Source organism: Sparus aurata, chromosome 23 (genome assembly GCF_900880675.1).
Source record: "Sparus aurata chromosome 23, fSpaAur1.1, whole genome shotgun sequence".
NCBI lineage: Eukaryota > Metazoa > Chordata > Actinopteri > Spariformes > Sparidae > Sparus > Sparus aurata.
This window is the reverse complement of record NC_044209.1, coordinates 5,335,731-5,360,566: the sequence shown is the minus strand read 5'-3', so window position 1 is coordinate 5,360,566 and position 24,836 is coordinate 5,335,731. Positions and strand designations below refer to the sequence as shown.

The 24,836-nt window shown below is 40.8% G+C and overlaps 1 protein-coding gene across 3 annotated transcripts in view; it reads right to left on the bottom strand.

Annotated features, from left to right (window-relative positions):
* The window catches only part of LOC115574947 (vesicle-fusing ATPase), a 42,844-nt gene extending 20,376 nt beyond the window's left edge, over positions 1–22,468 (bottom strand). The window contains exons 1-2 of one of the 3 annotated variants that reach the window (XM_030406647.1): positions 22,326–22,468; positions 7,018–7,035 (exon numbers count right to left, since the gene is read on the bottom strand). In XM_030406647.1, coding sequence (XP_030262507.1) covers positions 7,018–7,035; positions 22,326–22,337 — 30 coding nt within the window. In that variant the 5' untranslated portion in view covers positions 22,338–22,468. The remainder of the gene's footprint in view (positions 1–7,017; positions 7,036–22,325) is intronic. The other 2 variants (XM_030406648.1, XM_030406649.1) reach the window with 2 other exon arrangements.
* Positions 22,469–24,836: the final 2,368 nt, after the last annotated feature.

Sequence of the window (24,836 nt, the reverse complement as noted above, 5' to 3'; positions counted from 1 at the left end):
ATCACACCAAATTTAAACAATTGAAGTCACAAGAACTCATATTAATACGTTTCGCAGAGGTCTGAAAATTACTAGAAATTCAAAACTGAATTAAGGTCTACATGTACTATAAAGTCACAGTATGTCATTTCTGCTGCTAGGGGTCTCTCACCAAAAACAAAACAAAAAAAACAACAGAAAAGAAAGATGGAAGTAGCAGCCACACTGTGTTCCCCCTCTGTCTGAAAAGCCTGTTTTAGCTCCTGTCTATTTAAGGCCCCCTCCTGATTACTCAGTCTGCTCTGATTGGTCAGCTCAAACACGCCTGAGCCAGTAATTATTCGGTACGTGACGTACTCAGGCAGAAATGTTTACAGACGCGGTAACGATATTCATGTTACATTCAGTTATGTTCTCTGATTTCTCTCTGACTCTTTACGGAAATTATAGTGACAGAAGATCCAATTAATTGCACCGTTACCTCGAGTAAAAATGATGGATTAGACATTATTAGAAACATTTGGAATCATGTAAGGCCACAACTCAACACATTTATAACAAAGGATTTTATGACATTTTAATGCAGAAAGTGTTACATGAATATATATTTAATGAGAAAAAAACAGATGATTCCACAAAATCACTGCAAGTTTAACAGTGTTAGTAGTTTTTTACATGATTTCTGGAGTGAATGCATTCTGTTGAGAGGTGATGCAGACACCTGTTGAGATGGCCAGTGGTGCAAAGTAACCCTAAGCTATACAGAATTTACTTTAGTACTGTAGTGTACTTACTTACTTACTTAGTATTCTTAAGTATACTTCTAAGGTATTAGACTTTACTTCGGGATTTCTCTTCTATTTGTACTGATTTCCACTGCAGTACATTTCAGATAGAAACATAATATGTTTTTCTACTCTGCTACATTTATTTGTCAGCTGCAGTTAAGAATTATTGTCATCATTTTTGACATTAGAGTCATTTTAAACAAATGTAGGTTACCTTAGATCTAGTTCTAGATCTAGAGGAATGAATCATAGCACTTTAGAAAAAGTGATGAAGTTCTCACTTCGAAGCTATTATTAGGAAGGTAACATTTTTTTTTTCTTCACACAAGGTCACAGTGGAATTTTTTTAATATTTGCTATCAACAAGTAAGAGGAAGCCAACTCTCGCCTACCTCAAAACATTTCTTTACATTAGCACAGAAGGAAAAGGAAAAAATTGTAAAGTAGAGCAATATTCTGGAAAAATAGAAACGAGCAATGCGTGAAGAGAAAACGTATCACTGCATGAGGCATTTTATTAAGAATGTGAAGAATCAATACCCTTTCAGCGTTTACCAAAAGACGTGAGATATGGCTGATTTTATGAGCACTGTCCTCACCAGATGGTCAGAGACAGACGCGTGATATATGTTTTGATGTCTCAGAAGAAAGGCCAATCTCCTCAGTTTTACCTGGGTAAAAGTGGGTTGGACATTAGGAGGAGCCAGATCAAAGTCCGGGCTTCTTAATCATCTGTTCGCTGTGTTCGTTTCACCCTGACTCCCCATGAGAGAATTCACGTCACTGCAGCCTGAAGGTGCATTTCTTTCAATCGAGCCTCACTTTTTTCACAGCCACGGTTGGGTTATGTTAATTCTCCACCAAGGACACGGTGCCTTGTCCTAATCTTCATCACAGATTGAAAAGCCTCTGTAGTACAAGCACCTCTGCAGCACAGAAGAAGAAAGGTACACGAATCTGCCCTGTGGTTCAGCAGATAGAGGAATTCCAATGCACATCGCTGCAGCCTCAGCACATGACGTGGTAACCATGGGAACTGCATTAAGCAGAGGCTCTGACGATAAATCAGGCTTTACTGCCGACTTATTCATCCTGGGTCTGAACGGCACTGTCCCTCAGTAATTGCTTTCAAGTCGCTTGTTCCTGCAAGACCGCTCCTCTCTCTGCTGTTAAAGAATTTTCTGTATCAATGCCTAACGTGGTCTTAATGAGGCCTTCTAGAGCTACTAATCACCCATTTTTAGCTAGAACTTGCACCCTTCAGAAATTAAAGAAACGCATTCAAACTCTGACACACCCATCTGTGTTTCCTCTGGTTAAGGGCAAATCATTTCTGTTTTTAAATCAGGATTAGTTGGTTATGTAATATATTGACCGTAAATATAACCGACTAACTTAATTATCCGTGTCAAGTGGACTGCATGCTGTTTTGGGTGCTCTGGGTAGATATGTGGGTAATTATTATTTCTTTAATTGTGTTAATTTCGAATGTAGTGAAAGACCCAGCCAGCTTCAAAACAACATGGTTCACAAATTATTGATTGATTAATCGATGTATTTATCAGTCCTAGAGTTACTCTCTTGTTGCTCTGTTTTTGGTCTCTACCGGCCCCTGCAGGAAATATCTGGCTCTTAGCTGCTAAAAGCTCCACTATGTTCACCAGCTAGTTGCTAACTGAGCCTGTCTCGATTTTTAGTAAACACATAGAAATGGCAGATCAAACAGCTAAACTGTGTGCTGAAGTTCATTATTGAGAGCAGTTGACAATTCGCTGTTGGTTCATCATTACCAGTTGTCATTTGATACACGGTACAAGGTACATTTACAGTGTGTTCTATGTATTCCTACCATTTGTTTGAATTTGCAGATATATGTGGACAACTCAGAGTCAGGTAGGAGTTGTGTTACCTAGCTGTGGGGGTATCAACTGTACTTTAATCACTGTGTTTCTGTACAGCAGGTGTCGATCTATAACCCGCTGGCATATCAGCAAATATCCAACACTGTCCAATCGTTCTGCTTCTTCTACAGGTGCACCCTCTGCAGCAATTTTTGCCAGCGTAGCACATAAATGCTAGAATGTCATGTTCAGCAGGTCGATTGCAGGGCCTTCTCATTAGGAGAGTAGCTACGGATAGAAAATGAAAACTGTTTCATGGGCAAAAGTCCAGATTCAGATTACAGGCAAAATCTAGCGACCAACCAGTTCTCTGCCTGAGCCTTTCTCCAAATTTCTTACAAATCTATTCATAATCTCAAAAGATTAGAATTAGAAACAGCTTTATTACAAGGTGGTCTACATAATTACTTATCAATCAGTAAAACGCTTGTTGACAACAGTAATATTTTCCTTATCTGTGAAAGCAGACACAAATTTTAATCGATCACTGCATCTATCCCAGGTACTGAGTTGAGCTAGACAGAGCTAAAAATAGAAATGTTATAGAATATTTTGTATCCTAATTGTGTTTTTTATAAACTCAAATGAAAAGACAGTAGATACAGAGAGACAAACTGGTAGAAAGCACTGCAGTGCTGGCATCACGCCCACATCACTGGCTGCCCCGCTGTCTGACCAGACAGAGGTGAGACAGAGAGACAAAGACCAGTGTGTCGACAAAACCTTAAAGGAGCCTTTCACTCAAAATAAAACAGATCTTTCCCTTATTGTTACGAGTCATATTTATTTTTCCCAAAGAGGATTTTATCATAGTGACTGAATCAATTTTGATTTCTGTTTGGATTTTTAATTACCAAACGGAATGAGTCAGCATTTTAATATCAAAAAACCTTATCAAGCTCGGATGAAATAACAACTGCCAAACCAATACAAGAACCAAACAACCTACAGTCTAAAAACATTTCTTTCGATGTCCAGTTAAACGTCTGAGATGAGAAAAGCCCATTTTAGGCCACAAATATAATAAGTACTGCTCATAATGTAATCAACAATATCATTAAAGGTAAGCGATGCCTTGGTAAGCTTTACAGCTAAATTAGCTGTTAAGCTAACCCAGGCTTATTAAAATTGGTGTTGCCACAATAGTAATTAATGTGCAACGAAACAAACAAATAAAGAAGCACATATATATTAAGCAGATTTGATATTAATTGAGAATTGTGGGACCCTAACTAAGTCCCTGGCCATAAAAGCCAAGTGACATTTCTCTGTGGATTTGACCCTCCATTACACACAATAGATAGACCTATTGCTAATATAAAAAAATATTGTTGCAGCTTTAAAATGTCAAATATGATTGCATTACCAGCCAGTTAGTCAATACCTTATACAGTGTGTATAATTGTAAATGGTCAAACTGCAATTTTCTGTACATGTCCAAGATATGTACTGTATGCATTTGTCTGTTTATTATGCAACATCAATGCTTAGTCACAAGAGACGCTATTATAAATGTTTGAAAAGAGGCTAGTTGTAACTCTATGAATTATTCAATTATCTCAAAGAGTGTTGTAATCGTGCAAAACCATTTTCTCTTGGAAAGGCTGTGTCATAAACTGAGGAAAGGAAGATTTCCCCTGGTGGAAGTACACATACTGAAGATTACAAATTACAGTGATGATACATGGTGGAAAACATTTTAGCGTAATGGAAATGGGAAATATTGCTTTCAACGGGGACAGCAAAGTGGCAAAAATATTGATATGGATGACAGAGAGGGCAGGAAAGAGTGAAAGCATCATGAAATTCAAATACAGGATTGCCATGGTTATCTGCAAACTGAATCCCATCTAGGCTACCCTAGAAAGCATCTGGGTAACCTAGAAAACAGTGAATATCAAGTGCCATAACATGGTTTATTAAAACCAAAAGCAATGGCATTTGAAATGATCTAGTTATTATCAGTTGTTAGTTACCATATCTAGGTATCACACACTGTTGAGAAATAACATTTTTAACAATTAGTCTTTTAAAATGTCTCTCCCCCAAAGAAGTATGATTATGGGCCTTCCAACCCACAACACTCATAGTGCAACCATGTCTATTAAATCAGCTTTCAAAAACCCTCTGAAAGTAAGCCTTGGATATAGTAGACAATAGCTTAGTGTTAAGTGGTCTGAAATGATCTGATGCAGTGCATTGCACTCTTGACTAAAACGCCCACTAACATTCAACAAGCTTTCACCTTTCAACTGAAGGTCTTCATCATAAATGTGTTATCATGTGATTGTACATTCAGTCAACAGCCTGAGAATAATCCCATCCTATGCCAAAGGCCATTGGTAATGAGATCAAAGTTCCAGAAGTAGGTCATGTGGCGACAATTGAGCCAACTCTGATCAATGATGAGGACTTTGAGAGGCAGTCGGAAGCTATGACTACTGGCTAGTGGGTGGAAATTTGAGTTAAGATTATTTTGCCACATAGCTATTCCCAAGAATGACCCTCCATGCTGAAGACATTGTCTCACATACCCCCTCAACTGTTTTTGTCCCAGGATGTAGGTACTTTATGAAAAGAAAGTAGACAATATCAGCACGTTGGCCTTTTCCTATGACGCTCAGGGTGGAAAGTATAAATGTGGGAATCTGACTAATCGTTATCTTTTCACAGCTTCCCAATTACTAAGCAATTGAAAAGTGGATAGTAAAAATGTCTAGAGACAAAGGGCCATCTTTCAAGGTAAATTAACATATTTGATCATCTGTTAGCTAATGTTAGCACACAACAATTTCTTAGCTAACATAACTGTTAATATCCAGTGCTTTCTTCCAGGCTTAAATAAATGAGTGCACAATGTGTGTGATATTTTACAATTATTTACATCTTTCCTATGACATTGTGTAACTAGAGGTAACTTTAGCTAGCAAGTGCTTGAATGGTTAGTTAATGTTAAGTTAATGAGTTATCAAATATGTTGTTTTGCTTTGAAACATTGCCCGATGTCCCTCCTTCTTTTCACTATTAATAGTCTGTATGTTTGCTGACGAATCAAGAAACTGTGAAATGGTAACAAATTGTCAGATTTGCCACATGTTCATACTCGCAACCTGGTAGACAGCATTACAACATTTGAGCTTCCCACCCTGAGCGTGATGTCAGATGACACTGGCCGACGTGTGACCATTGTCTATGTGAAATATTGGCATGAACTGGATTGGCATGAATTGCAATGGATTCCAATGGTGATGAGTTGTCAAAATGGAGACAGCTAACCCTACCCCCTGCCCGAACCAATCCTGTCTGTCTAGCTGTTAGCAGTTCATTGCAATGTAGCCATAACCTGACACGCCAGTTGGTTTGTTGCACAGAACCATCTGGGTAGTCATCCTTAAGTTTGGAAAGGACCAGACACTTGTTATTTCTCATTGGTCTTACCACCTAGACTTCGCCGGGAGCTGCCAGTAGTTCTTCATAGGATGCTGACTGGTTGAACCACTGTCGCTTTGCCATAGCTTGAAGCCGGGCAAGGTGGATTCTCGAGATCACATGCTCATATGATCTTGCAAATCCATCTGCCTGACACAATTAATGTACCCATGAATGTACAGTCAACTATGATTGAAGTTCTGGAGTTATAATTCGATGATTTCTATGTGATTTATAGATGCTGATGTATTTTTAACCATGGAAACTCGTCGTAACTGAAATCCATTGTAACTGTTGTGACACCACCCTGACCACAGGCTCTGTTTTTTGCTTTTAGTGGGCACTAAGGATTTAATCCCCACAAAATGAATTAAAATAACGTATTATCACTGGCTGTATTTGCTACTTAAAATGACATTTTTCCGCACCGAACCTCTTGAATATCGACTTCTAATTCACATTTAGGATTCTAGATGTAAGCAAAACTTGGCTATTTGGCTACCTCACTAGATTTAACTTGTACCTGAATCAAAATGGCATGCTCCGTATGGAACAAATCCATTTTGTTCAGGGCTTCAGAGACTACGCATTTGGGGTTGCAGTGCACCAGGGGAGCTGATTAATGGATGCTTATGAGTTTCCATTCAGCCAGTATGTGACATTGGCTTGACATTGCAGCTCAGTCACTGGTTGCAATGGTGCCAGACATTCTAGCGTTGCTACTATGCGTATGGCTGACTGTCTCCTGAGGAAATAGTCAGCGATCCTACCTGTAGCAAAGGGGTTGGGAGCAGTGACGCACAATACGTTTCCTATACAACCATCTCCATTCAGAAAGCCACAAGCAAACATGTTCCCCCTGATGAGGACGCAGTAGCTTGTTTTGAAAGTTTAACAGGTGTGCATCCAAACATACGTACCTTGAAAAATATTACGACCTTGTGGGCGCCAGCATAGGCAAGCAGAGAGGAAGGACAGAAGACAGTATTTGAGACGAGGGGGGGACTGAGAGCAGCAGGCTGCTGAGATGCAAAGCTGCGGTAGCTGAAGACAGATGCATTCAAGCTGCATTCACATGGATTGATTCACTCATGCAGGCCACACATACATACACACACACACACAGAGTGATCACCTGGAATGATGTCAAGTGCATGCAGACCAGATTTGGGGTTTACTTCTGTTGGATTCAAAGCCATTTTTGAAGCATTTCTTTCTGGAATGCTTCATTTTCTGTGAGCCAAATAGGCACATTTTCCTGTAACATATTATGCCCCAAATCTGGTAGTGGTATGATGATGTGAGCCGTATGCTTTAGTGCCATGCCAAATGTATCTCTTGCCCATAAGAGACAAGATGCCATCTGTATTATTGTGGTAAGAGACATGGATACAAGAGAATGGAACCAGCTGATGTTCTTCTCTGATGGGTGAGTGGTAATTGTTAGGGGTGAGGGGGGAAATGTCATCAGTGTGACCACACTGGGAATTGGACCCTTTACTGTGTTGATATGCCCTTTTTGATAATTCAACTTATTTCATTCAATCAATAAATAGGTCTGTGGATACATACATTTGAAAATCCATCACTTGTCAAACTGAATTGAAATAGTGCAGAAGGGCAGTGAGTCACACCAGTACTAGTCCTGCTACTGCTTCGTGTTAAGTCTGCCGCTGTTAGGACTGTTAGGACTGGATCAGTTAGCATTAGCCGGCAAACAGACAGGACATCACAAGTAGTGGAACAATATCAGAAGAAAAATACACAAACAAGATTTCAACAAGTGGCCCTGCTAACATCAGCTGTTTTGCATCACTTTCCATGTTGACTTCCTGCTCGAGGCCTCTGAGCAGGACTGTATCTACCTTTGCCTCCAGGAAGCTCTGAGCTACCTTTGATCATGCAATCATCATGCAACTCCATCGACCCCTTGGGATGATCTGACCCACAGATTGGTAACACTTTGTGCTGACTCACTTATCAAGACATTCAGAATGAATGGCTAAAACTATTTCAGGGATCTCGTGACATTAAGATCCCTCCATCCTTTCCTTCCTTGTTAAAATATTCACAGTGGGATCTTGCCTTTGCTGTGACTGATGATAAAAGGCTTTCCAGTCTCCCTGTTTGATTTATTGAGAGGAAATACAGCAAGTGTGTCTGGTTTGTCTGGGTGGCTGAACATCTGTTGTCCAAGGATTTCAATTGAGTTTCTGCCAGCTCAGGTGTTTTCTTTTACTTCTTCTCAACCTGCTCGTGTTGCAATCTCTTTATATTAACAGTAAGTAGTTAAGTGTTTTCCATGCAATCTGTTGTTTGACCTCCTCCTACCAAAAGACGACCTCGATCATCTCTTTCAGTTTGCGTTTGCCGGATTCAGTCTCCCAGTAAACTCTCCGTCTCCTGTCTGTAGACCAATTATCTATCACTGGGCTTTTTGTTAAATTACTCCTGTTTAGTGCCGCCTTCATCTAATTATGCATTCATTTCAGCAATCATCATTATCTCCAGCAAAAGAAAAAACATCACTTTAAAACCCCAACCCATCAATTTTCTCTTCCATTTTTAAATATGGACACGTTATTCAATTCCTAATCATTCTGTCTCCTGCCCATGAGACTGTAACAAGCGTACAGTATAATCTGATTCCTTATATTATTCAAGAAGTGTTTCCACTTTTGGCAGTGCATTGTGTGTGTGTGTGTGTGTGTATGTGTGTAAAACTGCAGAGGCAGGGAGTGGCTGGACACTGAAGCGATCGCTCCCTGCCTCTCCTTTGGCTGCATCTAAATATTCCTTTTAACCCAAGATTCCCTGTAAATTATTCATACTGCTGTGCCTCAGGGGTGTATCCAGTCAGACGCCTACACTGTCAATCGATGGTAATGAAAGCCACCGCTGCAGCATCGTATCCAAGGGTTTATGACAACAATACAGTGGGTAGCATGGTAACATGCTGAGCTAGACTACCAAATAAACCCTGTGGACATTCTCAGATTGTATCCGATGGTCCACGTTACCAGTGCTCTAAAGATAGGTTGAAACACACTACTTCGTGTCAGCAGAATCTCAAAAAACACTTTCGAAAAATGTTAGAAAACTTGTTGGTGGTTCTATAACTTTTCTCATATCAGGATAGATATAATACCTGCCTTGTCATCATTTGGTTCAGTCGCAGGAGGATTTAGCTACTAAACAGTCAGATATTTCTCTCAGGAGTTGGTGGATACCAAAATTGGCTCAAAGTGGAGTGAATACTTATAGGGCCAATCCCAATGAACCCCCACAGTCCTTCCCCTCCATTTTACTTGTTCTTGCATATAGGTAGGGTGTCCAGATTCTTGTTAGGATACAGGGGTAGGGTGAAGTGTTAGGGCTTCATGGTCTTCCAAAAAGAGATCTTTTAGAGGCACAAGTCAAACTGAGGGGATACCTATCTCTCATTTCAATGTATTATGGTTTTCTTTACGACAAACATTACACAATCACAACTAGTTTTTCTAATGTCTTGGTAAATAATTTGCTAGCAAGCTTACGTTACATTGTTATTACCGATCTCTGCATGACGGTCCCACATTTTGACGCATTTCAATGTTGCTCTCGTCACTTTGAAGACATATGATGCTCAAAATGTCATTCAAGTCCAGCAGTTACTGCACTTAGTACTAATATTAGTCTATAAAGCACTGCTCGTAGCCAATTAATGAAGTAGTATTCTTTTTTATCTATGACTTGAAGAAGAAAATGAATATCTAGCCTCCATGCTCTTTTGTCTCTACCAGATAAATGGCAAATGGCGGTTTTGATTTGTTAAAGCAGGAAAAGCACAAGTGGATTTTCCAACAATAATTATGGTTGCATTCATTTTGGATGAGCTTGTTCCAAGGGTCTGGTATTGCGCATGCCTACACACTTGCATGGCTTACTGGGACACTTAAAAGGAATGGAGTAATACAGCAAATAGTGTTATTGGTCGCATCTGGTCTGGTCACATCTGTTGACATGATGCTGTTGATAACTTTTGATGATGTAAAGGGTCTTGAGGGGTTGAGCCCTTTCACGGGTGTAGAGTTAAACCACTACCTCTTGTTATTCTGTTTTGAGGGGCAATGGGGACCTTGACAACAAGGGGTAGGGGTACAAATTGGAACGTGATTTAGTTGATCCTTTGGTTCAGTATCACTGCTCTCATCGGCCCCATTTCTGGCAACAGCAGGCAGGTTACTAAATGGTAAACATAGTGGAGGATTTAACTGAGTCATTTCCCTCAGGACTTGGTGGAGACCAAAATTAGAGCTTAAAGAAAGGTGAATATTAAACTTACATTTATCAGGTGATCAGACACACCTACACAGAAACACAAATGCTGCTTTGTTTGCTAACTAATTAACTATATGAACTTTATAAGGCTAGGAATGAGGCACACAAAGACAGTCAATGTTTTCATGTTAAATCAAATAGAATAGCAAAAAAAAACAAAACCTAATGAAAATCTACACTCTTTCAATCTCAATCACTTCAGCTAATGCCTCTGGCCTCAGATTGGCTTTATGATCTCACGAAGAATACCAGAAAAATCAATGTCAAACAAATCTGTTGCATTTTCTTCCCTGCAATTCAATTTGAAACCACTGCTGTCCAACTTTTCCATCCAAGGGCATGAAATATGAGCCAAGCAGAGCGGTTAATTGTATCAGCTCTGTGTGGATTTTCAATCTTGGAATTTATGCAGCAACACTGAGCACAAACGTGACTTAAACGCCTACGAATGTGTATGCTGATGATGACAGGTGCATGTTTGCTATAGATAATAAAAAGCCAATTTGCAATAAATGATAGGAAACACTCAAATCAGCTTTGAGGCTGCTTCTGCTCAGCACCTTAAGCCAACAGACACAAATCCAATACCAGCCATCGCAGAGCACATTATGAAATTAGTAGCCTATACGAGCCAATTCACTTTCCTGTTTAAATGGATCACACTAAGTAATTCCTTGGCAGCTTTCTGTTGAAGATAGTACTAAATCAGGAGGCTACGGGGCACAAGGTGCTGTCATTTGTCACAGGGAGCGATGGTTCTTCCCCATCAGATTTCAATTGTTAAACCAAGTGTCTGTTATTGAAGGGCTCTTCCGCAAAGTTCATGAAAAATGTTACAATTGCTTAAAATGCTTACAATTGTTGCTATGCTTTTATAAGAATTGCAAAGTTCTGGCAAACTGACTTATTTTCTTTTTTGCCAAGAGTTAAATTACATTATTAGTTGATTAGTTTATTGGGTAACACCATGGCATCACCTAGATTGCTACATTGATACCACTCCCTTGTGTTTACAGTAAATATAAGGCAACAGCCAGCAGCCGATTAGCTTAGCTAAATTAGAAACAGGGTAAACATGTAGCCCTGCTAGCGTGGCACACTTGCTTTCTGCGTCCGTGTTAACCAGTTGGGCGGGTCAGACAGAGGGCAAGATGGCACAGAGCTCTGGGGCTTGCTCACAATCTGGATCAGTGTCCATTATCTCCTCATAATGCGAGCTAATCTGGCGCAAAAACAAACTGATCATATCTTTGTTATAGAATCATGGCTGCTTCTTAATTGTTCTTGTTAAAATATTTCACATAGTTGTCAGTTGTGTCTAAAAAGAGAGTTAGACTGTCATCGTCCTGGGGTTTGCTTGACATGTGTTTCCTGATTTTTCTTTTTTTGTTTTTGTCCCAAATGTCACTGTCCTAGTGTAATGTTTTGTTTGACTTACTTTGGCTTTTTCCTCTGAATTGCACTTCTGGTGTGAACAGCCAGGCTAATATTTATGTGAGAATTGAACCTGTCTTATGCTTACCGCCTGCTGTGTATCCTTGGCATCAAGGTAATTCAAATCCCTCTACCAACATCTCTTAATCTCATTAATTAACATGTTGTTAATCCATATAAAGGGTAAAAAGTTGCAGTTTTGCTGGATTACTTCTTGGGTAGAGGCACTGACACCACTATAATCCCCAGATAAATAGCTAATGATCAAAAACAGCATGTTGTTATCTTACCATGTCCTTATTTCTATGCATTAGTACTGGAAACATATTCTCATTAATACTGAAATATTGTTTACACCAGCACTGACAATGTCAATTCCCTGTTTAATTGTCCTGATGGACGTTAGGGTTGCACCTAGGCTGCTCCTGTCCTCACAGAACACACATGCCGACCCACACAAAGAAACTCCCAGGAACGCAGTGTGTACAGTGTGTGTGTGTGTGTGTGCGCATCGGTGTGTTTGCTGGTGTTTTGTTGTGCTGGCTGCAGCTGCCTCACAGCGGAGAGGGGCTCTCTAAAAATAGCTGCAGCTCAGAGCTCACAGAGGAAGGCCCTGCATCAAGACAGCCGGGGATTAACCATTACTCCCTTTCACACACAGACACGCACACACACATAGATCCATTCCTAGACACACACCCACTCACACACTAAACAAGCACATGCGCGATACACGCAAACATACAGTACGCATTTACAGAAGATACTGTATATGCTCATGTACTGTATGTGGTTTACATGCAGATGGATTATGCCCATCCACACGCAACGACTAGCCTTCGTTGCAATGTGTGTGTGCGTGTGTGTGTTTTCCGAAAAAATTAGGCCGTCACACAACGGGTTTCCATTCCAAGGGGACATGTTTCAGACCATCGAGGTTTTGGAATAAAAGCATGTCACCAGACCACAAACATGCTAGTTTGAACTAGAACATTTTATTATTGGACATAGCCTATGAGAGCGAGTGTGTACACCAGAGAATTCCGCCGATCGAGCCGGCTCGCTTTCTGTTTAGCACCCGGCTTTCCAAATTTCTATGGACTGAATGGCTCAAATTATGATGGTGAAATGAGTCATTTTGTGGGGTAATCACACAGTTTGGCCACTAACTGTCTTCAAAGCCTGCCGCTCCTTTGGCTTGGTTTTAAAAGGGCTTTTTCAGAAGGATTGTTAAAGTTAACGTTAGCTCTCCTGAAACAACCAGGACAGTACACACACCCACCCGAGTGTAAATATTATAAATCTCAATTCAAAAATGTTAAATTCATATGTATTGGAAAACCAAGGGATAAATCATATTCACTTATATCATTCATATACAACAGCAACAGGAATAGATGGTGGAACTACAGGGAAATGACGATCGAAATAAACTGCTCACTTCATTAAAGCAGAGAGAGGATGAGACCCTGAAGAAGGAGAGACACACATTTGGAGAGCTGCCATCTTCCATAGCCCACTCACTTGTTCCATAACACAAGGATGTGTCTGTTTCTTTCTTTTTCCTTCCTTCTCCGACTGGAGGATGAAAAGCGCTTCAGCTCTACCTATTGATTTTGACACAATTAGATCAATCAAGTTGTGCTTGAAAGACACCTACACTGCACCTACACTGCATTGTTGGGGGACAAAGAAATGTTGACGTTTAGAGAATTTCAATTTGTCGCTGAATCCATCTGTCGGCGGTTGATCTGCTCCAATTCAGTGTTTTAGCCAAAAAAAATAACCCTCAAATCAAATGTGTCGCAGTTCACTGGTTATTCTCCTGGTTATTAACCTGGTTTGCGTTCGCACTCCCCTTGAGGTCTATTTTGAGTTGAGCCGTTCAGATTTTACACTTCAGTGCCAAAGATGCAATTAATAAAGCGGTAGACTGAATATTTGTGGCCGAAGGTAGAAATGTCTGTCTGAAGTGTTGACCAAAAACAAAACCAGCAAGATTTGTCCTACAACACATTTGCCCGTAATAACAGTATAACTCTGACAGTATGATACATTTCTGATAGGTAAGGGCTCAAACGTGTTATACTTGAGCATCTGCCATGATTGCATGATACCGTCTTGAGTTGCTGCCGAGTAATCTAGTGGCTTTATGAAGGCCAGATGACTGCTGAGACTGCCTGGTGGTCAACCTCCACCACAGCTGGACTGTGCCCAAGTGTCTCACCTACCCTTTTTCCTCCTCCCTGACCTTAAACTGAGGAGTACTGTCTGTGGTTACTTTAAGGCACACAAAGTGTAATCCCTATGAGACTCCTGAGGTTAAATCACCAGTTGAAACAGCAGATCAATAATCTATTAACGTCACATCACCCTGCATGAGTTGCTTGTGCTCATCATCTTTAAGGTGTTGCAAGATATAATAATAATTTGGCTGCGGTAGTCCGTCCTAGTTAACTGGTGCAGTGAGCCTTAATGATTTCCATTATTAATTTCAAATGTTTTAAAGTCGACTTTGACTAGGCACAGCAGGCCGGTTGAATTTTGGATTCATCTACATGCTGTATGGTTGCTCACAGGGGCTGCAGTAAGAGTGATGTTGTTCATTTAAAGAGATTACCAGGAAAGCAAAAGTTGTTCATTCAACATTGATTGTCACAGAAAGTCAGATTCGAGTTCTTTTAACAGTGCCAAGTCATTATTTTCTTGGCACATTGTAATACTTGATGCTAGTGGGGAGCAAGAAAACATGATGCTATATTGTACAGCCCCCCCCCCCCAAAAAAAGATTTTTAATTGCATAGTGCTACTAACAAAGGTAAGGCGCTGACATTTCTTTCATAGCAATTATTTGAACCAGAACCAATGTCTTGCTGCCTTAACAGCTTGTCTAATGTTGCAAATGATTAACTATTGTATTGTGATCGCTAGCAAATATTATGCTAACCAGTAGCCAGTAAGCGCAGCTCACTGTCATAGGGGCCAACTCATATCGGGCTTCAGCATTAAACTAGGTAATGTAAAGTTTATTATAGCCTATTCCAATTTCATTTAAATATTTTTCTAAGTTAGCAGCATATACTTTTTTCTCTCTTAAACTCAAACGTATGGAGGTTAGCCACAGTAATATATATCGAGATTTTTGGTTGTGCTCAAACTAGAATACAATCCAAACATATTTTCACCGTGACTGCTTCACGATTAAAGGTTCAGTGTGTAGGACTCAGTGGCTCTAATATACTTATTAATATATCTATTGAGAAAACACAAAGGGGCCCCCTTAGGTTTGGTTTGTCCATTCTGGGCTGCTGCAGAAACAAAGTGGTGACAAAATGGCAGACACCATGGAAGGCGACCAGCTCATTGTAAGGTAACCAAATGCAACAATTCTTAGTTTTCAGGGGATTATAATGTAAACATAAAAATGATGATCACTACATTGCCAGTACATCCTATGAATCCCCCTAAATCCTACATACTGGACCTTTAAATCAGCCCAGCCTGGGATCAGCATCACCACTGTGTTTCTTATGCTGGCATCAGTTATGGACTCTCTCCCCCTCAACAGGGAATCAGCACATAGGGTCAGGGACAGCAAAGTCAGTGCCAAAGGCTTATCAACACACAGACGACACCACATCTTCTTTTTTTTCCCCCACTGAAAGCTTTCCTGGCGGTATAATTATGAAAGCCATTCAAATATTCATGAATATATTTGACAAGCAGGCACACTGAAAGGCCACCACCTTCTCTGGAAGTGAGAGCTGAGAGAGCTGATTTTCAAAACTGTTTTTTTGTCAATGCCACCGGGCAAAATGATGAAATAACAGAGAGATGATAGAGAGTCATCAACAAATCGACCAATATCACATTAACCTGTAAATCATTATTTTCCATAATCCATTTTATTTTTTTCAATTCTTTTGGAACTGATGTTGAGTCTGTCGTGGTGTCACTCTGTAGAGCTGTGGTCACTCTGTCCACGCTTTGTCCTGACTCCCTCTGACAAGCTGCAGTATGCCCAGCAACAGCACAGAGTCTGCTGGGCAAGTGAGGATGAGGCGTGTGTGTGTGTGTGTGTGTGTGTGTGTGTGTGTTTGTGTGCGTGTGCGTGTGTGTGAGACTGCAGTTGGGAGAGTCATACAACACGCCACTGGACATGTTTGACTCATGCTGGACGACCGAGAACAGGAACTTACCATCACATCTCCTCTTTCCATGTACACACACACACACACAATTGTGAGGCATTATTAAGATACGATCTACGATATAAAACAGCAGACAATTTAAAATATATGTCGTGTAACAACCACACCTACATGTAAAACAGGCACACTGCATTAGTTCTGTCCCTTTATTCATTGCATCTGGCTGTGCAAATTACCAGGAGTGGTGAAGGAGAAACACAGTAGTTTTGTTTCTTTTGCAGAATATATTACTTTTATTACAAAAATCAGGCGGGCAGGTGTCAGTTTATTTCAAGCCAACTGTGACAAGCCTTTGAACCAAAAATGTCACACAGATACTGCATTTATCAAACACTACCCAACAAAGGAGAGACGACAGAGTAAAGACTGCACAGCCACGTGGAAGGTTTATGTTCACAGTCGAATGTTTACAACATTAGAGCTCAGCATTAACTCAGTATCATTTTATACTGGACTTTATCAGAGTCGCCCTCTGACAATTTGATAATTTTGTGTAATGTTTTTACAAAGTCCTGTTGTCTGAATTGATCTTTCCAAGGTAATTTCAATTAAAACTTCACTGATTGAGTTACTGAAGTTGCTCTCATGGATTTATTGTTAATATTCAGCCACTACATGTGGCCTTCTGTCTTCCATTGCAGTCAAGTCACAACACGTATTTTTGAATAAAACACCCCCTCAAGTGGTTGCCAGTTTGTTGCACTAACCTTGCAGCTAACCTTGATAATGCTAGGTAGCAATGCTTACATTAGTTAATGTTAGGGGAGTACGCTGAGCGCATACTGTAGAACTGGTAAAATAATGGAATGTTTTTCCCCGTAAACTGGAAATGATCGAGATTCTTTATTGCTGATGAAACACAACGCATGATACCAAGAGCTTAACACTACTGACTCACAAACCTCATTAGAAGCTGGAACCAACTGTCAGAATTCTTACACAGAGGTAAACAAACAGTCATTTTGGACCTTTCCATGTTTTTTTAATTATCAATTCATATATATTTTTTATTCTGCACCTTTCTACAAATGCTGTATATGTAACCTATAATGTAAAAAAAGAGATTTGTGTACATGAAAATTTTAAATATGATACATTTGCTGACATTTAACAAAATGTGACACATTTTGATACTAGAAAAATATTCTTATTAATATTGTGTGTTGATTATATCTACAACTTAACATTCATTCAAGATACTGTTCAGAAGGTAGACACATTCTTTATCTAGTACTATTTGAGGTTGTAAATTGCTCTACCTTTTATTTGAGGTTGAACTGTGCATGTTATGATGACTAGAAGAGGTGTGAATCTTCACTAGCCTCACAATTTGATTCAATTACGATTCAGCTAATGACGCAAAAACGTTTCTCGATTAATCATGATGCGTCGAGATGCATCTCAGTGTACAGCATCCACAATGATCTATGTTATTGCACATGGCTTCTTTTTCATCATCTAAATTCCGCTTTTATTCAGAAAGTCCTTCCAATAATCAGACTTCAGCAATCAACATAATAAAAGCTGCATCTTTTCAGTACAAAAACAAAACACTGATCCATCTGTTTGTTTTAATCTACAATAATAATGTTTTCACTTCTTTTTTTAACACAAAAATCAACATGAGCTCTGCATCGATGCAGAATCTTCCACGTCTGTATCGCATTGCATCTTATTATGGAGAAATGTCCACACCACAACTAACTAGTAAGCTACATACAGGAGTAAGCCCTACATTACTTCCAAAGCCAAGCCACATTTCAATAATTAAATTAGTTTGTGGTGTAACAGGACACTTAACAAAAGCCCAAATCAAATCTATTTTAGAAGCGTACTATTAATCCCAGAATGTGGAAACTGGTCCTGGATGCTATCAGAGTTTATGCTAACATTAGCAGCTTTTGGATTTGGGATGCTTTACACTCCAGTAAGCACAACCAATGTTACGTTCTCTGAACACATATTGGTCCACTTTCTAAAAGCCTTTTCTCTTGTAACTACAGTTAAAAGTAAAATATTATATTATTATATTGTTCAATACTATTGTTTGAAAATACTATCTGGTAAGTTGCTTATACTAAGCATAGCCTACTCTAGGGCTAAGTCTTCTACCTTGATCATCTAGTGATGAAGATGCTGATTTTATGATTTTATGTGGCTTTAGCCTCAGTCTTTTAGCATGATATCACGAACGTAGCCACCAAGTGAATGCTTAAGTGGCCCTTTACAAGATTTGCATTTTAAAATGAGTGAGCTAGAAACGATAAAAAAAGAGTGGTCACCTAACTTGTGGAGCGAATGTTGGTTGAATCGGCCAGCTAACTACGGCGGGAAAATTCTGCTAGTGACGGACGTAGCAGTAGCAGCTAAAGAGGGCAGGGGAGATACAATTCCTCTTTTAGCCACTCTTCTGCTAATCAGTTTCATCCACCATGTTTTGAGAGCGAGGATGACATGCAGCAAAGGGCCGCAGGTCAAAACCACGGGCCGCCGCAGTGAGGACACAGGCTCTGTAAATGGGGCGCACACCCTAGCGACTGACATCCCACGTTGCCTCATCCTCCATGATTTAAAGATGTCACGTTCTGTTACGACATGGATTGTGTCATCACTGTCACACATGTATAGGCATATCAAAAAAATAATGTGCCTACATCTTTTTTTCAATATGCAAAAAAGAACAGTGATATAAATTCTAGATCATACTACCCCTAATTTCAGGTTACATCAAAGTTACCCTGAAGGTTTTCTTTTCGTATGAGAGCAGCAGCTATAATGTTGTGGCTGTTTTTTTGTCTTTTTTTTGCTTGTTTGTTTTTACTAATGATGTAAAAGTGAATCACAAATCCAATCCATATGTAAAGACAGACGAATGCGAACACTGCAGCCATTTATAGCAGTGTTGACGCATCTATCTCCCCCGGATGCAAGGCCTCATCCACAAGTCAGTCAGCGGTCAGACTGTTAAGACACAGCATGTTCAGACTGATGAACAAAATGCTGCCGGGCTCTGCAGTACAAATGGATCACACTGGCAGGTCAGCGCTTTCCTCCTGGTTCCTGCGTATTCTCGCTTTGTTTGTTCAACAGAACTATAACAGTGAAAACCTGAGTTTCACTGATGTGAAACGTGACAACATCTCTCAAAATCTATGCACAAGCAGCTTCAGGCTTTTTGTATGAAAGACTCATGGCACGTATTAACCACTGAGTGTCGCTTCTGCATGCAGTGCTCATCGTCTGGAGCTTGCAAGCTAAAACTATGAATTGGTTAAACGAGTGAATGAGCTGGAACAGCTGCTATGAGAGGCTATGAAAAAAGGCCCCTTGCTGAACGAGACTGAATTCGATCTGCAAGCACTATGCTACACCCCTGTGCATCAATGTCTGCTCACTCTGCAGTGTACATGCCTGAGCACAATGAGACAATCTTCCTGCATAATGCTACAGCTGTTAGCACCCTGCATCACTGTGACGCATGAGTACCACACACAAAAAAAATAATTAAGTACGTACATAGGATTGGTTGAGAGACAGATAGATGCCCAACTATGGGTCACAAGATAAATGTCAAAGGTCATGACGTGATTAATTTGATTTAAGAGAAAAGATTTAAGTGATTGGGGCTTTTCTTTTTGGTACATTTGAGGTTCAAATAGGAAAATCTGAAAGTGTCTCTGCAGTGGACCTCACTCAGGTATGCAAGCATACAAAGAGGGGCGGTGGGAATATGCTGAGTAATTTTCACAAATTTTTGCTTGACACTTTTGCTTTACAGCAAAGAGTCAGAGTAGGAGACGCCACCCTTATGTCGTTAGGGTAAAGATGAAGCAAGGGCCACAGAACAGACTGGAAACAGCAGTGCCGAAGCAACAATTCTCCATTTCATGACAGGGTTATGTGCAGAGAGAATGAAAATAAACTGTGAGACCCGACCAGTCAGTGCCAGCGGACTGTGACAGGTTAGTTAAGGACGTAATTGAGTAGATGGCACCGATTGCCAATGCCTGCAGATCGAAGCGAGTCAGATAAGAGTCTCCAGATCAGTTCGCTTTAATCGTCCCTGCACTGGAAAGAGCGCTGGGAGCAGAGGGTATTTTAACATTAATAATTCACATGAATCAAGTTGACCCACCTTCTAATAATGAACCTTGTAAACAGCGTTAAGTAACATAGGAAATCGGTTTGTCTACACTCTTGGCTCGTAGCGAAAGGTCATGTAATAAGCAGACCATAAGCAACAGATATCAAAATAGAGACGGTGGTTCTGCTTTGCCAAAGCGTTGTAATCAGTTTACAGTAACGTCACATTGGAGAAATTCTAAAACAAGAGAGGACAAATGTGATGATTTGATGACAAATATATTACCAAGGCATTCAAGCGTAGCTACGTATGTCAGGTTCGCCCAATTTGATGGCGACTGCCACTGAAAGGATGGTCACGGTCAAGCTTTTTTTCTTAAATTCTTTCTATATGATGGTGATCATACGTTGAAATGATTCATGTTTGTGGCCATAGTATTGTGGCTGTAAGGTAAAACGCAATGCAGTGTTCTTCTTGCGTGCTGTCAAACTGCCAAAGACTGCAGAATTTGCATTTACCGCCAGTCAAATTAGAAGGGCTGTTTTCACCCCAAAAAGAGGCGGGGCATGATGCAAGGGCAAGGTACTGTGAAGGATGGGCTTCTCTCATCTGTGAGTTGTTGGTGGTTTTTTCACTTATGTATGGATGACATAAATACAATGACTTAAAGTGGGAACAGACAACTGCTGCTGCTGTCAGGATGACAGACAGTTCCATTGGACCACATTCATATAGTCTGCAGGAGATCATGCCCAGTGGCAGACAAAGTACCCTTCTGAAAGTGAATATATAGGGAACCAATGTTAACGATGTATATCAGCCATCACTTGACAATATGTTAAAGCAAGAAATGTGTCTCTGACTAGTTTAATGTGTTAATTAGTGGGCCTAACAGGTGCTGACAAAGCTGTTTCCCCTTGTTTCCAGTCCTTATGCTAAGCTAAGCTAAACAGCTGCTTATGGTAGGTTTATATTTACCTTACATACACGACAGTGGTATCAATCTTTCCCTGATCTTCCCCTCTGCCTGAAGGAAAGGATAGTTTTCCAAAATGTTGAACTACCCCTTTAAGGCGTCATGAAGCACGAGGGGCTACACTGATGACTTTGCAAGAGCAGTCAGCCTATGTCAAATCAGGAAAGAATCTGACGAATGACTGCCTTTTTACAACATGACGGGAAGATAGGCTCACTGCCTTGGTGGAGTACAGGTAGGTGTATCCATCTGTGACCAGTTTAGATTGACTGCAACCCTGTTTCCACCGGGAATATTAATGTGCATACTGCAGCAAATTGCCCTGACGCTCAGTCATTACAGTGATTGCCTTATTTCTAATGGGTGGGTGCCATTTTAAGATGGAAAAAGGAAAATACAACACAAAAAGGAGGCACATTTGGGTTAATCTACCCAGCTTCCAGACTACAGAGGCTCTACCCTGTCTGTAAAATGAAAGCACACCAGCATCCCTCTACACTGGGGCCTGTGGTGAGACTGATAGTGGACACTGGTTACCCGGCATCCTCCTCCCTGTACGTCGACAGGTTCTTCACAACCACTGGTGTAAATATGCACACAGTCCAGCAGCCGGCCATCCACTGCTGATCTGCTGTGCCACTAAGCGCTTATCAGCGCAAACAGGCTGCAGATTCGAAGCTAAATGAGCGAGCCTCCTTGTTTTTTTTTCATCCCATCAATCACACGGCGCGCTCACATGCTTCACACGGCCTGGCTGCGGTCGATGCACCGACCACTCGAAACGTTCCCTCTGATCTTTCCGACGAAAGCTCGTAAAGGGCTGTTCGGTGGTCGCTCGTCACGCAGCCGTGTCGGCTCAAGGGCACGCGCAGCCTCGGATTAATATTATGGACCAGAGATACTCCCAGAGGAGGCGGCAGTCCGCGGGCTGAGGAGGTCCTGTGCTGGAGCTGAGATGCAGCCCCGGCTCAAATGACTCCCTGTGTGACGCGGAGGGGCTGAGGGGCTGCAGCACCGTGTCAGACCGACCCCGTATCCTGCCGCCGCGGTGACATTCAGGCGCTAAAGGTACCAACACCGCTTCGACACAACAAGCGGCCGACGTTTTTCCGCCCCGCGTATGTTTTTTTCTCTTATTTCCCAGACGGAAACACGAAGGTATCATACAGCCATAAATGACATAGTACATAATATGTATCTTACCCGGTTCGCCATCTTCACGGTCGCCGTAGATCAGGGATGCAGCTCGGGGTCAACGATTCACAGGACAGCGGGGACAGTGAGCGGAAAGGCTCGGCAGCAGATGGGTTTATAAGCCGCAGCGCACCTTGCTCTGATTGGCTGATTCGAGCGGAAGCGTTCCGATTAGCTCGCGTGCGGTTGAGGAGGATAGCGCCTTCGCCTCTCACGTGGCAGATGTACGGGGAGGCAAAACACAGTTGGCACGACGGAGACTGTGAATGTGGTGGTGTTAATCATTGTGAACTGTCTCTGATTTCATCACTCTGGGCGAAACCTATGATTCATGTGTTGTCTACTGCCATGCCCTATTTTTATTTCGGTAAATCTCATATTTGGCCTCAGCTGTATTGTTCAGCACCATGGACAGCGCCCCTCTCTCCCCCTGTGCTGTGCTCTGCTGTCCCACCGCAGTGACACAACACAGCACCCAAATGGGAACAGCAACACACACCGTGTAAAGGGAGAACAGCCACAGGCAGCGGAATACAATGAGAGACGTTAAAAGGTACGGTACGGAGGAGAAGAAGATCAAAATCAGAATGTTTTATTTTTACAATATCAATAAGGTAATAAGACACAAACTTATAAAAAATTCAGTTATTCAATTCAAACTAATAAACAGTTCAGTTCAGTTCAGACCACTTTATTTATCCCAAATGGGCAATTTAGTTGTAGCTTTTCCAGACGTCAAACAAAGAAAGAAAGATAAAATCATTACAACAATCATTCATTCAGTCAGTAAGAAAACAATTTATGAGGCGCATGGGTACGTCATAAATAATAAATGAATGAGTAAATAAATAAATAGGTTAAATTCTTCTAAAATTAGTGGGGTCAGTGTTTTGGAGTTTGATGGCAGATGGAATAAAATACTTCGCATATCGATTTGATTTGCTCTTGGGCACATTATAGCGTAGACCAGAGGGCAACAATAAAAACTCGGTCGACATAATGTGGTCTGGTTGGCTGATAATTATTTTTGCTTTCTCAGCTGCTTGTTAGTACCCAAGTTCCTCTGCTGAATGCCAATAATCTTGGAACATACTTTGACAATGGTATTTATGGTATTTGTGTTGTTGTTGTTGTTGTCTGTTCTTGACTCTTTGGTTTGTGTTTTTATATATTTGATGGAAAACCCTAATAAAAAAAAAAAGAAGAAAAAAAGGGGCCGTCAATAGTATTTAAGCTGTTCTTCTCCTTCACAGACAACCCGTTGAACCAGCAGATAAAGGAAAAAGTTAAAAGGCTTTCAATAAAAGAAACAGGAGGTCCCCAGAAGACTGTTTGAAGATAGGATAGTTGGCAGGGTCCGCCAAACACAAACAATGTAGGCGAAAACAGAAAAGGTGAATGCTGTTGTCCTTCAAGGTCGGCTTGTTTAATCAATTTATTCTGTCATGAGAATGATGGCAGTTTGTTTATTTGTCTTTGTTTAGGCATAAAAATGTCTTCCCCAAAACCACACAGTGCACCTTTAAAATGTGGCGCCACCCACTGGGCTGATCCATGGACAGAAACATGGACTGGATGAGGAAACTAAGTGCACACTGTGTCTCTGCCATTAGTTACTACATTATTATACAATTGCTGTTAGAATCTTTAATTTGGGGCTCAGTCAAACTCATCAATGTTTAATCATTTGGTGTCGCTAAAACAATTATGTATATTCAGCAGCCATGTCAACACTGTATATGAAGAAATGTGAAATCAAGACAATGTTTTGACTGGCACATTAATTGAAATACTGTAACTACAAATGTGAAATCATCAACAGTATGCCAGCCGTGAGTCAGTTAATAAGTCTTTTAAAGGGACGCCTGCCATCAAGTTATTTCACTAGTAAATGCTGTTGTATACGTTTATCTCGCTAGCTCACACTTTTCCTCTTGGAGGGCCAAGAATCACACTTGATGGTGGACTATGGCCCAAAAGCAAACACCTAATGTATTGTTTTGTTCTGTTCAATTGTAATTGGATCCCAAGTCCCCTTCACTGACTACCTTTCTGTGCAAAGTAGGTACTTGAAGAGCATTATTTTACAAAAAACATAACGCTGCCTAAACATTATTATAATCTTTTAAAATTCATAATTTTCTTCACTAAAAACTTCTGGTGAACAAAGCTGAACCCTATGGTGGGTCAGCTTTGGCTCGGGGACCCCACTTTGGGCAGCCCTGCTCTAGTTACTGAGCAACCAAGCTATTAGTTTATTTGGTATATCAACAATTAATACATGCGTGGCAGTGGTGGCCCAAAGGTTTAGTGAAGTGAGCTTGTGACTGTAGAGTAGCTGGTTCAATACAGGATAAATCTGGATGGGGAAAGTAGAACCACTACCAAGGTGCCCTTGGGCAATGTCACTAATCCCCAACCACTCCAGATCTTCAAAGTGTGACTGTATAACTGTATGAATGTTATCAGGGCGTTCCTGAGAAGGAGAGCTGGACAATCTGAGAAATAAAGAACAGAAAC